Raw genomic sequence first — 14551 nt, 5'->3', positions numbered from 1 at the left:
AAAACAAGAAAAAAAAAAATGCATGAACTACTGTAATCAACTTAATTTGCCGTAAGTGACCTGACATTTCAAGTAGCATAATGATTTTATATAAAACATCAAACAGCACCAATGACATGCGCTTTCTTACCTTTGTCAAGGAATTCTAGGGAATAGAGTAACTCCCAGCTCTCCCTGGCCAATTTAAAGCTTTCTAACACTTCAATGGAGTTAGCAAGTTCGGCTTTATTGACTACAATGTGACGATTTCTTCCTTTGGCCGAACAGTCTTCATCATCTGAACTCTGCTTAAAGAATGTGGAGAACATGGTTAATTCAGTTATAAATATAGTCATATATGGAAACATATTATTGCTGCCAGTTTTGCCCATGATATGAATTTTATATCAAAGGATACCACATACATACAATTTTTTTGAATTTAACAATTTAGCTTTGAAAATTAATTTTTTTTTGTCTTTATACTCTCACACATTCCATTTTTACTTCTCAAATTGAGTGAATCTTTTTTCTGATGCTAAATTCTTATGTTTGCTTATGGTGGTTTTAGAGCAAAGTTTAAAAATATCAATTTTATGAAAGTCAAAATTTAGATTTTTACATTGAGAGACACAGCTTAAACAGCACCTGTTTATAGTTTACTTTTTTTTCTAATACGTGACATGATTTAATTGGCTTCCAAATAATGGTTTGGCATGTACTGGGATAAAATCGAAACCTGGGGTCGGGCGTGGCAGCTTATGCCTATATTCCCAGCACTTCGGGAGGCCGAGGAGGATGGATCACTTAAGGCCAGGAGTTTGAGACCAGCCTGGCCAACATGGCGAAACCCAGTCTCTATTAAAAATACAAAGTCAGCCAGGCATGGTGGCACGTGCCTGTAATCCCAGCTACTCAGGAGGTTGAGACACAAGAATTTCTTAAGCCCAGGAGGCAGAGGTTGCAGTGAGCAGAGACCGCACCACTGCACTCCAGCCTGGGCGACAGAGCAAGACTCTGTCTCAACAACAACAAAATTAAAGCCTGCGTCCTCTAAGAAATAATGTCAGAGAATAACTGTTAGTTATCTTTGGTTCACTGCGCATGACTCCCCTGCACTGGTCACCCCTCTCTCGCTCTCCTCCCCCAGTGCAAGGTCCTGGTCAGAAAGTACATTTGTCTGCACTTACCTAGTAAAGCCCTCTGTATTTTACAATACACATTTCTACTTTTCTTGCTCTTCATCTCAAGTAATATAAAGCGCACAGAAAAGAGAGGGCTACAGAGAAAGGCAATTATTGGAAATACCGCTGGGTAGAGTCAGATGTTTTGCCAAAAAAAAACGTAAAGGTAAAAACAGCTCCACTGAATTTTATTTTGCTAAGAATTTTCTCAATCTTTTATTCCACCTAGGTCATTTTACTGATTTAATAACCCAAATGAAATTCTTCCTGCAGATCTTTACTCCACTAAGATCATTTAAAAATATGTGCAACTACATGTATACATCTGTAACAAACCTGCACGTTCTGCACATGTACCCTAGAACTTAAAGTATAATAATGATAAAAGAAAACCTAAAAAAATAAATAAATAAATAAATAAATAAATAATAATATGTGCAACTAATGTCACTAAAAGCTCCAATCGTCAAGCTCATCTCAGGTAAGGTGGGCAGGAAGCTGTCAGCACCTCCCTCCACTGCCCACCTTCCTTTCCACTTTCTGAGCTTGGTATCTTCCTGATAGTCCCTGTTCTTGGTGACTTTTCCCTACCCCCCTGTTCTGCTGCATGTTCTTATCCTCCCTAAGTAATGTTTTTGCATTGGGAAAAACACACCTTGTCCAATCAAAACCTATCTACCAGGCCAGGTGTAGTGGCTCACCCCTGTAATCCCAGCAATTTTGGAGGCCAAGGTGGGAGGATTGCATGAACCCAGGAATTCAAGACCAGAGTGGGCAACATAAAAAGAGCTTGTCTCCACCAAAAAAAAAAAAAGAAAAACCACAACCCTATCTGCCAGGTACTGTTTCATCAGGGGCCTGTTCTTTGCCAAGTAATGGCAACCTAATATCATACACGAACACGCATGGCGCGTCTGCTAGTGCTGCAGCTTACAGAAAACATTCCTGCCTCAACACGAGATCAGGAATTTATGAAAGGACCCCAGATGTGGTGGGACTAGTGTGAGTTCCAAATGTTTTTACATTTAAAGAAACTGATTCTGAAATGTGCAAGTACACTCTGAAGCACTGAGAGCGTGCTATGAAGCAAGAATGCACCAGGTAGGGGACAGATGCCCACAGGAGAGGCCCATCCCAGCACCAGCCATTTATGACGTCACATGAGTCTGTGATGTAAGCTGGCTGGAGAACTGATGTGGGCCACCCCCAACTCCAGTTGTGGGTTACCACCAGGGGCCAGTGTGATCAGATATCCTAATTACAAAAAGGAAGTCAGAAATCTGGATTGTTATGAGAAATGCTAGGTTTCTATTTTTTTTATTTTTTTATTTTTTATAGACAGGGTCTCCCTCTGTTGCTCGGGCTGGAGGGCGGTGGTGTGGTCATCACTCACTGGAACCTTGAACTCCTGAGCTCAAGGGATCTTCTCATCTCAGCCTCTGAAGCAGTTGGGATGATAGGTGCATGCCACCAGCCAGCTAGTTTTTTTTTCATTTTTTTATAGAGATGGGGTCTCACTATATTGCCCAGGTGGGTCTTAAACTCCTGAGCTGGTGATCCTCCTCTTTTGGCCCCCAAAGTGCTGGGATTACAGGCATGAGCCACTGCACCCAGCCTGGTTTCTAATTTTTAAATACTAGGTTATTTAAACAAACAAAACACTGGGAGCAAAGCAAGATATATGTGAGCTGAGCTCATGGGCCTTTAAGGTCTGGACCTGCATCAGGTTGGAGCAGACTCAGGGATAGAATGAAAATCAGGACAAAATCAGTTAAGACCAGGAAAACAAAAATGGATGGAAATTCTGCATTGGGTAGAAGGCCAGGTTATGAGAACAGGGCTTGCTAGATGAGTGCTTGACAGGCAAAAAAAAACCGGAAGGAAGAACCGCTGGGCCGGGTTTAAACAGCCATCCCATAGCCTGGACACCAAACCCAGGAGGGATCAATGAGAATTCCCTCCTTCACCAGATGCTCGCCACACACCTGCTCCAGCCCAGGCACTACTCAGATGCCCAGGGTATGGTAGAGGACGAGGCAGAGAAAATGCTAGGCCCCACGGAGCTTGTACTCTAGTGAAGGAGGGACAGAGACAGTAAACCAGTCAGTGAATAAACAAGAAAAAACAGCAAGGAGGATGCCGCAGAGAATTAAAAAAGAGGAATAAAAAGAGAGAACTGGACAGCTACTTCAGATGGGTGTTCAGGAGAAGCCTCAGAGGGAGACTCGTTTGGGCTGGGATCAAGTGACAAGGACCTAGCCGGGCAGAGATCCAAGGGAAAAGCACTGTAACCACAGAGCACAGCCTCAATGGGCAGAGGCTGGGAGGCAGGGACGGGCCCGGGGTACTGCCTGGTCAGGTTAGAGGACTGACGATTCTTCACATTCTCGGGCTTCTTGCATCTTTGTGCACACTTTTCTCTCTCAACAAAATCTACCTCCCAATTCCAACTGACAGAACCCTTCGCCTTTCAGCACTGATTTCAAATGCTGACCTCCTTCATGAAATCTTTTCTGCATCTGCCCATAGGCTGTTCCTGCTGCCCTGCCCACCTCAGAGCTTTCCATTCCGAGGCCAGTACCCCACGCTGCACCCTGCTCTAGAGGTCCAATGCCATTTTGCTTTTGTTGTTCAAACTGAATCGATGCCATTCAGTCAAAACATGTATAAGGAATATATGCCATGGGTTCTCCACCTCATCGCTGACCTTTTGGGTGGTCCTGTACACTGTGAAGTGCTCAGCAGAAACCCTGGCCCCTCCCCACCAAGCTGTGACAACCAAAAATGTCTCCAGACATTGCCACATGTCCCCTGAGGGCAAATCACCTCCAGTGGAGAACCACTGACTTAGTAGTTATTAATATATCATATAATTTTAAAACCCAGGCTTTATCGATTTAGCTCCAAAGCCATATTTTACAAAGATTCATCTCTAGCAAAGCGTCCCATCCAATCTGTTAATAAGTATATTTGAAAGCCTTACCATGGTTTTTTCTCTTCCTTCAGCTAGTTTCCTCTTTTTATGGATGTGTTTATTACGATCAATTTCTACATCACCATACACATTCGATACATCTTCAAGAAGAACCAGTGGAACTTGGCTCGGGGCATTAGGACCTAAGGACGGGGAAAAACACCAACACTTACCAGTGCAGCAAGGAGGCCAGGCGCAGTGGCTCATGCCTGTAATCCCAGCCCTTTGGGAGGCTGAGGCAGGTGGATTGCCTGAGCTCGGGAGTTCAAAACCAGCCTGGGCAACATGGCGAAACCCCGTCTCTACTAAAAATACAAAACATTACCCGGGCATGGTGGCATGCGCCTGTTAATCCCGGCTACTTGTGAGGCTGAGGCAGGAGGATTGCTTGAACCCGGGAGGCGGAGGTTGCAATGAGCCGAGATCACGCCACTGTACTCCAGCCTGGGCGACAGAGCGAGACTTAAAAAATAAATAAAATTTAAAAAAATTTAAAAATGCAGCTAGGAAAAGAATACTTAAAATAAGGGAGAAACTTACTCAACTGACATGAGAAACGTCATTAAAAATATGTTCAGTGTGATCTCAATTAGGTAAACAAACAAGTATATGCACATAGAAAGAAAAGACTGTACAGATATATACCAAATTGTTAAAGATTCCCTGTCAGTAATAGAATACAAGTGACGGTTCCTTCTTTGTATTTGTTATGTATCTGCAAATTTTTTATAATGATCATGAGTCATTAAAGTACCATAAAAAGACTACCAAATTATACTTACATTATGGTTACAAATTCCAAACAAAATCTAAATATATGTAATATTATAAGGCAATACGTAAAAACGACCGCTGTATTATACTGGAAGGATTGTGGGTGATTTCACTCTTATTTCTATTTTTCAAATTTTCTACAGTATATTTATGCATATACTCTCTCTATATAAAATGGATATTTTACTAAATAAATCTTTGCCTATTGTGATGTCTTCATGAAACCTACTTAAATAGGTTGTTACATCTGCTGTTTTTTTCTTTTTTTTTTTGAGATGGAGTCTTGCTCTGTCACCCAGGCTGGAGTGCAAGGTGCGACCTCAGCTCACTGAAGCCTCTGCCTCCCGGCTTCAGGCGATTCTCCTGCCTCAGCTTCCCAAGTAGCTGGGATTACATGTGCCTACAAACATGCCCAGCTAATATTTGTATTTTTAGTAGAGATGGGGTTTTACCATATTGGCCAGGCTGGTCTCAAACTCCTGACCTCAAGTGATTCACCGGCCTCACCTGCCAAAGTGCTGGGATTACAGGCGTGAGCCACAGCGCCCAGCCTGCTGTTATTTTCAAAATAGTGGCATTTGATATCTCTTTTTAGTTGTGCAGTACCATTACGCCCTTTGATATAGAAACTTTTAATGAAATATACTTACATAAAAACTACCAATTAAGCCAAACTAAACAAAACTAAATCGCCAACTATAAAAAGGACTGGTACCGCCCCACAGTTATTCGGATCCAGCAATACTGGATAAACACTTTCATCTTCCTTACCATCCCCACAGTATGAACTGGCTTTTTGGACACTCTAAAATTTGTAAACCAACCTTGGAAGAGAGATGGCTGTATGCTGTTGACATACTGGAATGCATTCTTAAAGAAGACCAGCATGGTGGAATACACCACTTGGTTTTTATATTTTGCATGTGCTTCACTATCAAAGTTGTTCATGTATCTGCAGAGATCCTTCATTCTATGCAAAATATCTCCATAGCTTCTAAAAAGGAAGGAATGATGAAACTTATTCGATTACTCTGGGCTGGTCAGCAAGAAGTCTAAAGAAAAGCTCTGGTGGTACCATTACATGTACCAAATGTTGCCCTAGGCATGTAAAACTATTCTCTATTGTTCAATATAAATGGTAACTTTTCCCTTCTGAATTAGGGTGGTGATCAAGATTTCATGACACAAACATGCTAAGTAGCTTCTCTTTTCTCTGAAGTAGCTAGGAGACGTTCAAACACAACATCGTCTTAAGAGTTCATATTTCAGTTAGAAATCTGTTTTTCTTTTTTTTTTCTTTTTTGGAGACAGGGTCTCACTCTTTCGCCCAGGCTGGAGTGCAGTGGTGTGATCTTGGCTCATCGTAGCCTCCACCTTCTGGGTTCAAGTGATTTTCTCACCTCAGCCTCCCGAGTAGCTGGGACTACAGGCACACATCACCTCGCCTGGCTAATTTTTGTATTTTTAGTAGAGATGGGGTTTCACCATGTTGGCCAGGCTGGTCTCGAACTCCTGACCTCAAGTGATCTGCCCAACTCAGCCTCTCAAAGCACTAGGATTACAGGTGTGAGCCATTGTGCCCAGCCAGAAATGTTCTGATAAAATGAAAAACCATCCTCTTTTGCATTAAGTATTGAGTGTCACAAAATTTGCCCAAAAACTATACCTACGCATTACACAGATTTAAAAAGCATGATTTTGTTTTTATAAGGATCCAAAAGAATTAATAGGCAATTCTGGAAATAAGCTATTTATTACCGTCTTCCTTTATCCATCTGCCATTCACATCTCATTCCAACAACATTCAAAATCTTAAACAACCTCTCCCAAGGGTCCACGATCTGGGATGATTTTTCCGTCAGCCCTTCTATTATGTACTTCTGAGAGCTACGTTTGCTAGGTGACATTAAATCAGATGTATCTTGGGCGCCTGAGATGTAAGAAAAAAGTAGCCTACAATTAACATTATGACTTACTGTTGACATGGTACCTGATAAAGAAAGTCTGACTCCCCATGAAAATGCACAGAGCACAGAATTCCAACACATTTATGTTTTGCTCAAGGACCGACAACAGGCCACTGGTATAAGCAAGAAGTAATTTGCACTACTTCATCATGGTACATGTGTAATGTTCCATGCAATAACATTACAGCTCAGCCAGAAGACTGCTTTGATCAAGGGGTGGCATTGCTTCCAGAAAAGCCTCATCTTTTAACTCTAGTATTTTTTTTCTAGATATCATCTTTTGAAACACTCCCAAACTGGTAAGTATCCAGAGGAGAATAATCAGAACATTGAGGGGTTTCTGAATTTTGCAATATTACTAAAGCCTATTTAAATAAAAGTACAGGGTATTCCTACTTACCTTGATGCTGATTTTCTATTTGAGTAGACCTAGTGACATAATTGATATAAAATTCAGCTGCTTTGTTCAAGTACTTATATAATAAATTGGCAGGTAATCGAACATCATGGTTGTTAATTATTAGAGGAAGGACATCACAAACTGTTGGAGGAGAAAAAGAAGAAATAAATTAATTAGGTTGTCTACCCTAGAGTTCTGATAAATACAAAAGCTTTCAGAGTTCATTTGATGTAGTATCTAAAATATATAGTGGGAAAAATCGCTTATGACTCATGTATTCAAAATGTGCTGTGCAGAGAAACACCAGTGGCTGGAGTCAGGGAGGAAACACAGACACTTTTATGCTGTGGGTGAGGGTCCAGTTCTTCCATTGAATTCAGATGTTTGTTTACTATTATGCTTCATACTTACATATACAGCTATGCATATTCTTTCAGAGGTATCAAATCTTACATAACAAAAGTTTAGAAGTTGTTTAAAATGCTTTTTTTTTTTTGAGACAGAGTCTCGCTCAGTCACCAGGTTGGAGTACAGTGGCGCGATCTCGGCTTACTGCAACCTCCGCCTCCCAGGTTCAAGCGACTCTCCTGCCTCAACCTCCGTAGTAGCTGGGACTACAGGCGTGCGCCACCATGCCCAGCTAATTTTTGTATTTTTAGTAGAGACAGGGTTTCACCATGTTGGCCAGGATGGTCTCGATCTCTTGACCTCGTGATCCACCCACCTTGGCCTCCCTAAGTGCTAGGATTACAGGCGTGAGCCACCGCACCCAGCTAAAATGCTTCTAAATTAAAAAAAAAAAAAAAAGAACTTAAATGCCATAACACATAAAGCTCCTTTGCCTTTCATATATGAGCTTATCACTGAACCAACACTTACCCCAGCATATTAATTTACCATAGAAGTAATAGAGAATACAATTTTCCTTACCAAATAATTTTCTAAAGCAGTTCACTGGAGATTCTTGTTCTTCAATAGTTTCAGCCTCTAATAGTGCCTCCCCAAGGCCAACCTATTTCAAAACAAAATTACTCATTTAAATGTGTTACAGCATAAGTTGTCAGAACTATATGAAGTAATGGGATATTTTTTTTACTTATCACAGTTTGCATAATCAAACTTATCTGAGAAACAAATAATCACATTTTAAAGACTGGAAAATAAAAGAATGCACCAGCCACACACCCTAGAAGGCCAAATTCACCTGAACATCTGACCACTCTGTCTTGGTTATTCTCTTCATAATTAGCAAAATTCTAATTAACGATGAACAAGAATTAACAAAATGTCTATAGAAATGTAAAGGAAGCAATGGAACTGGAGTTCAAATGATAATACAGGGGTAGAGAGATTTTCTAAGAAATAAAGAAACTAAGGTTATTCTCTACATGAAGATGTATCAATATAGACAAAACGTATTACATTCAAGATAAGTTCTGAGTTGTAGCCAGTCATACAGTCTGGTGTAGAATGGACAGAAAGGTCAGAGTTTTAAGGCTACATTTCCATTACCGATGCCTTAGCATAGTAGACGGTCCCTTACCCAAATCCACCAAGACGCTGGTATCAACTTCCTTGTGACCACACAGGGATGCACCACAGGAGTGGAAAAGTGCGAAAGATTACATCACACGGAAGGTGAAAGGTCAGAGTTATGACCAGAAAGTGTGCTGGGCTGAACAGTGCCCCCCCAAATTCATATCCCCGCAGAACCTCAGAATGTGACCTCATAGACATCTTACCTTTTTAAAAAAGTATCTTTGTAGATATAATTAATTAAGATGAGGTCATAGTGGATTAGAAAGGCCCTCAATCCAATGACTAGTGTCCTTATAACATGGCCATGTACACACACCTGTAATCCCAGCTACTCAGGAGGCTGTGGCATGAGAATTGGTAGAACCCAGGAGGCAGAGGATGCAGTGAGCCAAGATCATGCCACTGCACTGCTGCCTGGGCAACGGAGCAAGACTCTGCCTCAAAAAACAACAAAAAAAAGGCCATGTAAAGACAAAGGCACAAAAGAAAGAACATCATGTGGCAATGGAGCAGAAATTGGAGGAGTGATGAAGCTGCCTGCCAGGGAATGCCAAAGATTGCTGACAGCCATCAGAAGCCAGGGAGAGGTAAAGAAAGATTCTTCCCCAGAACCTTCAGAGGGAAAGTGGCTCTGCCAACACCTGACTTTTAGACTTCTAGCTTCCAGAATTGTGAGAGTCCTTCTGTTGTTTTAAGCTACCCAGTTTGTAGTACTTTGTTATGGCAACCCTAGGAGACTAACACAAGCAGGTATGGAAATGATTAACCAGGGCCAGATGCCAGAAAATGGCATGGGAAAGAATAAGCCGCAGAGTATGAATGAATGGAGTGAATGGTTTGAAACCTGACACCTCACTGGCTATGGGAAGTTACTAAAACACAAAATGCTCAGTTTCGTCATCTGTAAAGTGGAATACTATTTACTTCAGGGGATTTAGGAAGATAGGAGATACCTAGCACTTTCCTATGCCTGCCAATAGAACTCGATAATTATTACAGATGAAGGGAAGGGGCAGGAATAGAATGAAAATAGTCTCCATAGGGCAGAAGCACAGGAAAAACGCCATCTGTTAAGACTATAAACTCTACGCTAAATTCAAAAGCACATTGTAGAATACAACGGAAAAAGATTACTTTTTACCATATGGATTGCAATAAACAGTACTGTCAGAGTTTGGTGATTTTCCTGATAAAACAGCTTCTCCTGGAAACTTATAAAATTTGGTGAAAAGAATGTCCTTTTAGCTTTACTAACAAAGAACCTTCTATTTCAGTTCAATCTTAACCAGTACTCTTCAGAAACTTCTGCTTTGTAGCTCCTCACCATACCGATGAATCTGTTGATGACCCATTGTATTTTATATTAAAAGAAGGGGAAGAATCAAATCTCACCCCATGCTGCACCACCGTTTCAGGGAAGCGCCTCAAAAGTAGAAGCAACATTTCTGATCGTTCTAACGTGTTGAAGCATTGTTCCGTGACCTTTAGTAACATTTCACACTGGACCCGACCAGGAAGAGTTTCAAATAAACCTGTACGAAACATATTTCACTTTTAAAAGTTTCTTGCGGACAGAAAAGACTGCAGCAACAGTGCTGAGTAAGGCATTTTCATGTACAGAACAGTAAACACTACATGTGAAATCAATGCAGTTAAGTTTCACCTACAACCTGGCAGCCTTTTGGAGCCAATAGTATCTGGCACAGGATGTTTGCTGAATAATGGTAAAATATTTGGAAGACTGATCAAATTCAGAAAACAATGATGTATGTGAATGGTCACGAGAATGCCTGTTGCAGGTTGAGATAGAGAGCATGTGCTTGTTGAAGTTCAAATGACCTATGCATCTACTTGCTATTTTATCTGGAATTTGAAATCTTTGATTGATTACAGCAACATACAGAAGTTTAAAGAGAAAGCTTCTAAATTACTAAAAGCTTCTCTCCTGTTTTGTGGAGAGCTGGTTAATCTATAGCTGCTATCTGGTTACTGTAAAACCTGTTAAAAATATATACAATTAATTCCTCGTCTCACTGATAAATCCATATACTTTAAAGAAGCTTAAAGGGTTCTAAGCAAGTCAAGGAACCGAGTGACATTATTATAGGCTTTGGTTGCCAAGAATAAAACATGCATATGGTTACCAATACCCCAGGTGTGACTTTTTTGTGTGTGAAATTACTATATATGATTTGGTATTCCCGAAATGGTAACTTATACACTATTATTCTTACTTCTTAAAAATTGGGTTTGTTTGTCCTGTGAATCGTTCCTTAATGCTGATGTAATAATGCTGATTTCTCTCCACACCACCGGCTGGTCTGGGAAATTCACAAACCTATTTTTAAAATAAATACATTAAATTAAAACGTCAAAGTCTATACAGTATCCAAAAGAAAAAATGTTAGCATTTGGTGAAAAAGTTTCCTTTATTCCAAGTGAATGCTTAGACGTGCCAAAACAAACCAAAATAAAAATGTAAAGATAAGAATTACTTGATTTATAAAAATGAGAGTACTCACATAAGTCTTTAGTGGGTTTTACAGGTGAAAAGACAAGTAACCTTAATATAGAAAGAACTTCTAAAAGTCAACAAGAATAAAACAAACTATTTGAAAGAAAAAATAGGCAAAGGCAAATCACAGAATACACACAGCCAAAGAGAACAGTTGAAACAATACTGAATCTTATTAACAGTATTAGTACAAATTTTTTTTTAAGATAGCAAGATACCATTTTCTCCTATCACAGTGACAAGAACTAAAAAGAGACTAATAATATCCAGTGTTGGGAAGGGCATGGGAAAACACACTCTTTATACACCATTGGTGGTAATGTAGACTGGGATCGCACATTTTGGAGAGTAATTTCATAGCGTTATCAAATTTTCAAATGCGCATAAACTTTGACTATGAAAATGTCTTAGAATCTATTCCACAGAAAACCACCAAAATATGACTACAAAATTGTTGACACACTGAATACAATTTCAAATAATTTAAAACTATCTATTTAAATGTCTACCAAGAAGAGAGTGGCTACGAAATACTACACAGGCATGAAAAGGAATGAAGTGGATCTCTACATACTGATACGGGAAGGGGTCCATGAGAGTGAGTAAAGGAAACATGCTGCAGGGCAAAGGTAGTATGGTCTTCTCACTTTTGTAACCCCTTCCCCCCAAAACCTTATTTATGTATTATGTATACATGTATAGATACACTGCCTACAAAACTTAACTCTGGTTGAGTTTAGGATGCCCTTTCACTTTTTGTTCTCTATAACAAGTAGTGTTTGAATTTTTGTAATGAGCACATATTATTTCTAGAATAAATTATGAAACAGAAGTTTTAACAAGGATAAAACATAAGAATAATAATTAAACTCTTCTGCAAAAGCCATGTCAGCAATTTATGGCAGGCCTGGACTCCTTACTAGGTTTGCTTTAGGTATCGAAGATATAGATGAACTTGAAGATCTTCCCCCAACTCCCACTTCTGCAGAGAGAAACAAAACCTCATGGAGAGATTCAGTGCAGTAAAAGTGATGTCAAGCGTCCCACTCACATGTCGTACAGCAGCCTCCCGGCGGTGGCGGTCCGCTCTGCATTCCGCTCGATGGTGTACATCTCATACTGCAACACACATCAGGCACCCTGGTCACTCACCCCTGCACAGAAGGCTCCCAGCTCATCCAGCATCGCTCGTTGGCCCTCCCGCAGGAAGGGAGGGCCTGAGAGTGAAGCTCCGCCTGGTGACACAGCGCCACATACATGGCAGACTTGCCATTGGGCTTAGAGTGTGACCCTGGGGTTCACTTGCAATCTCACGCTCCCAGGATTAAGTAAGATATTTCCAAAGTCGCAGGCCCTGAACAAACTGCTGCCATTATGATGAATGAAGGAGCGAATGGCCTTTTGCTAGTGGCGATCATGTGCTGTCTAGGCCAGATGGCACGCTGAGCCCCAGGGACCTAAGCACACCCGACCTCAAGCGGGATCGGCCGTCTCTCAAGTGCTGGGGAGAGGGCTCCTGGAAGGTGTAGGAGCAAGGCGGGTGAAAGGTGTAGGAGCAAGGTGTAGGATGGGAGGGGAGTAGAGGAGGGAGTGGGAGAGGAGAAAGCAGGGGGCCGGGCAGGAGGCGGCAGCCCCCAGGCAGGCGCAGCTCTGGGCCAGGGCAGCCCGGGCGACGGGAGCGCGCACCTCTACGCAGAGCGGCCGCATGCACAGCGGGGACCTCACCTGGATGTTAAAGTCTGCCGGGTAGAGGCTGCGGGCCGTGATCAGCCACGCCTTGGCTGCCCACAGGTCCTGCGGCACCAACTCCCGGGCTCGCTGCACCAGGAACTCGCAGTCCCCCTGGGCAGACATGACCCGAGCGCTCTCCAGCCGCCAGCCCGAAGCGGCCGGAACGTCCAGCTCTGGACTCTCAGCCGCCACGGCCGCCACCGCCGCCGCCACCGCGGGGGAGGCTACTGCGCATGTCTGGAGGCGCACGGAGGCTGGCAGCGTGGATCGGGAAAGCTTTTCCGGGTTTTGCGAGCAGTCTCCTCCCCTTGGCTCCTCGTTACCGCCCGGTCCCCTCCTCTTCTGAGAAGCCAGAGCAGTTGAACCGCTTCCAGGTCACCTCCAAAATGCGGAGAAGTGGATTTTCATTCCTGCGGGCTGCAGCGTGACCCTGGTGAAGTCAGGGAGCATGCGCGCGAGCGGGCAGGCGCCAGGCCACTTCGCCATTTCCATCCTCTCTGGGTATTGCTCAGTTTGTCGGGGGCGGAGGCGGGGGCGGGGAATGGGCGGTCCCTGGGCGTCCCCACGGCGTGGAAGGCTGGGAAGAAGTTTGAGAGGAACAGCAGAGGGTCGGGGAGGCGGCGGGAAGCACTCTCCACCCGGGCCGGCCTGAAACACCTTCCCCGGGGGCCGCTGCCTGCGACTTACTCCCCGGGCTTCGATTTACGCGAAAACTCCTGGGGCTGGTGGGGGTGATCGTGCAAAGCGTGAGCTCCGGGGTTCCTTCCCTTTCCGAAATCCGTCCACGTTTTATTATTTCACCTTAATGCACCGGTTTCTCCAACAAACGTTTATTGAGCAATGAAGTACTTGGAAAGCGCTTTGGTGGATGCCGTCCGTGGGAGCTGCAAAGATGACTAAAACCCTGACCCAGCAAGGGTTTTATATGTTTTAAATGTTCTGGACGTGAAACCCACAGAAAGATAACTACGCTATTATTATAATTATCTCCTCCAGCCACAATCAATGTCCTTTTCACCAAAACTCCAGATTTGTTTTCCATCTAAGAGATGAAAAACATCTAGGAGATTCTCCATCTAAGAGATTCTCCTGCCTCCGCCTCTCGAGTAGCTGGGATTACAGGCGTCCGCCACGACGCGCAAGCCCGGCCAATTTTTGTATTTTTAGTAGAGACGGGGTTTCACCATGTTGGCCAGGCTGGTCTGGAACTCCCGACCCCAGGTGTTCCGCCCTCCTTCGCCTCCCAAAGTGCTGAAATTACAGGCATGAGCCACCGCGCTGGGCTTCAAAGCACTGTTTAATATCTCCTAATTATGCACAGAACAGCATAACTTTATGATTACTTTATGGGCCAGGATTACTCAGTGATACAATTATTATGGGTTTGTAGAATAGAAGATGGTAGAAAATTGGATTTAAACAGAGTAGGATAATTTTTATCTTATAAAGTGTAGAGCATAAAAGCAGATTGCTAGCTTGAATTGTTAA

At 42.6% G+C, this 14551-nt stretch overlaps 1 protein-coding gene and 1 long non-coding RNA gene across 6 annotated transcripts in view; one reads left to right on the top strand and one right to left on the bottom strand.

Annotated features, from left to right (window-relative positions):
• Positions 1-13580, bottom strand: part of INTS10 (integrator complex subunit 10) — a 34958-nt gene extending 21378 nt beyond the window's left edge. For 2 of the 5 annotated variants that reach the window (XM_019032650.4, XM_019032652.4), the window contains exons 1-10: positions 13058-13573; positions 12384-12451; positions 11052-11155; positions 10210-10349; positions 8209-8290; positions 7279-7419; positions 6670-6841; positions 5736-5905; positions 4147-4280; positions 131-287 (exon numbers count right to left, since the gene is read on the bottom strand). In XM_019032650.4, the coding sequence (XP_018888195.1) occupies positions 131-287; positions 4147-4280; positions 5736-5905; positions 6670-6841; positions 7279-7419; positions 8209-8290; positions 10210-10349; positions 11052-11155; positions 12384-12451; positions 13058-13186 (1297 nt within the window). In that variant the 5' untranslated portion in view covers positions 13187-13573. Of the gene's footprint in view, positions 1-130; positions 288-4146; positions 4281-5735; positions 5906-6669; positions 6842-7278; positions 7420-8208; positions 8291-10209; positions 10350-11051; positions 11156-12252; positions 12452-13057 lie in introns of those variants that run through there. The other 3 variants (XM_019032653.4, XM_019032651.4, XM_019032654.4) reach the window with 3 other exon arrangements.
• Positions 13453-14551, top strand: part of LOC129524213 (uncharacterized) — a 40389-nt gene continuing 39290 nt past the window's right edge. Inside the window, exon 1 of the long non-coding RNA XR_008667945.2 lies at positions 13453-13564. This is a non-coding gene — a long non-coding RNA (uncharacterized lncRNA). The remainder of the gene's footprint in view (positions 13565-14551) is intronic.

This window comes from Gorilla gorilla, chromosome 7 (genome assembly GCF_029281585.2).
Source record: "Gorilla gorilla gorilla isolate KB3781 chromosome 7, NHGRI_mGorGor1-v2.1_pri, whole genome shotgun sequence".
Taxonomy (NCBI): Eukaryota; Metazoa; Chordata; class Mammalia; order Primates; family Hominidae; genus Gorilla; species Gorilla gorilla.
This window is presented reverse-complemented; position numbering and strand designations above follow the sequence as displayed.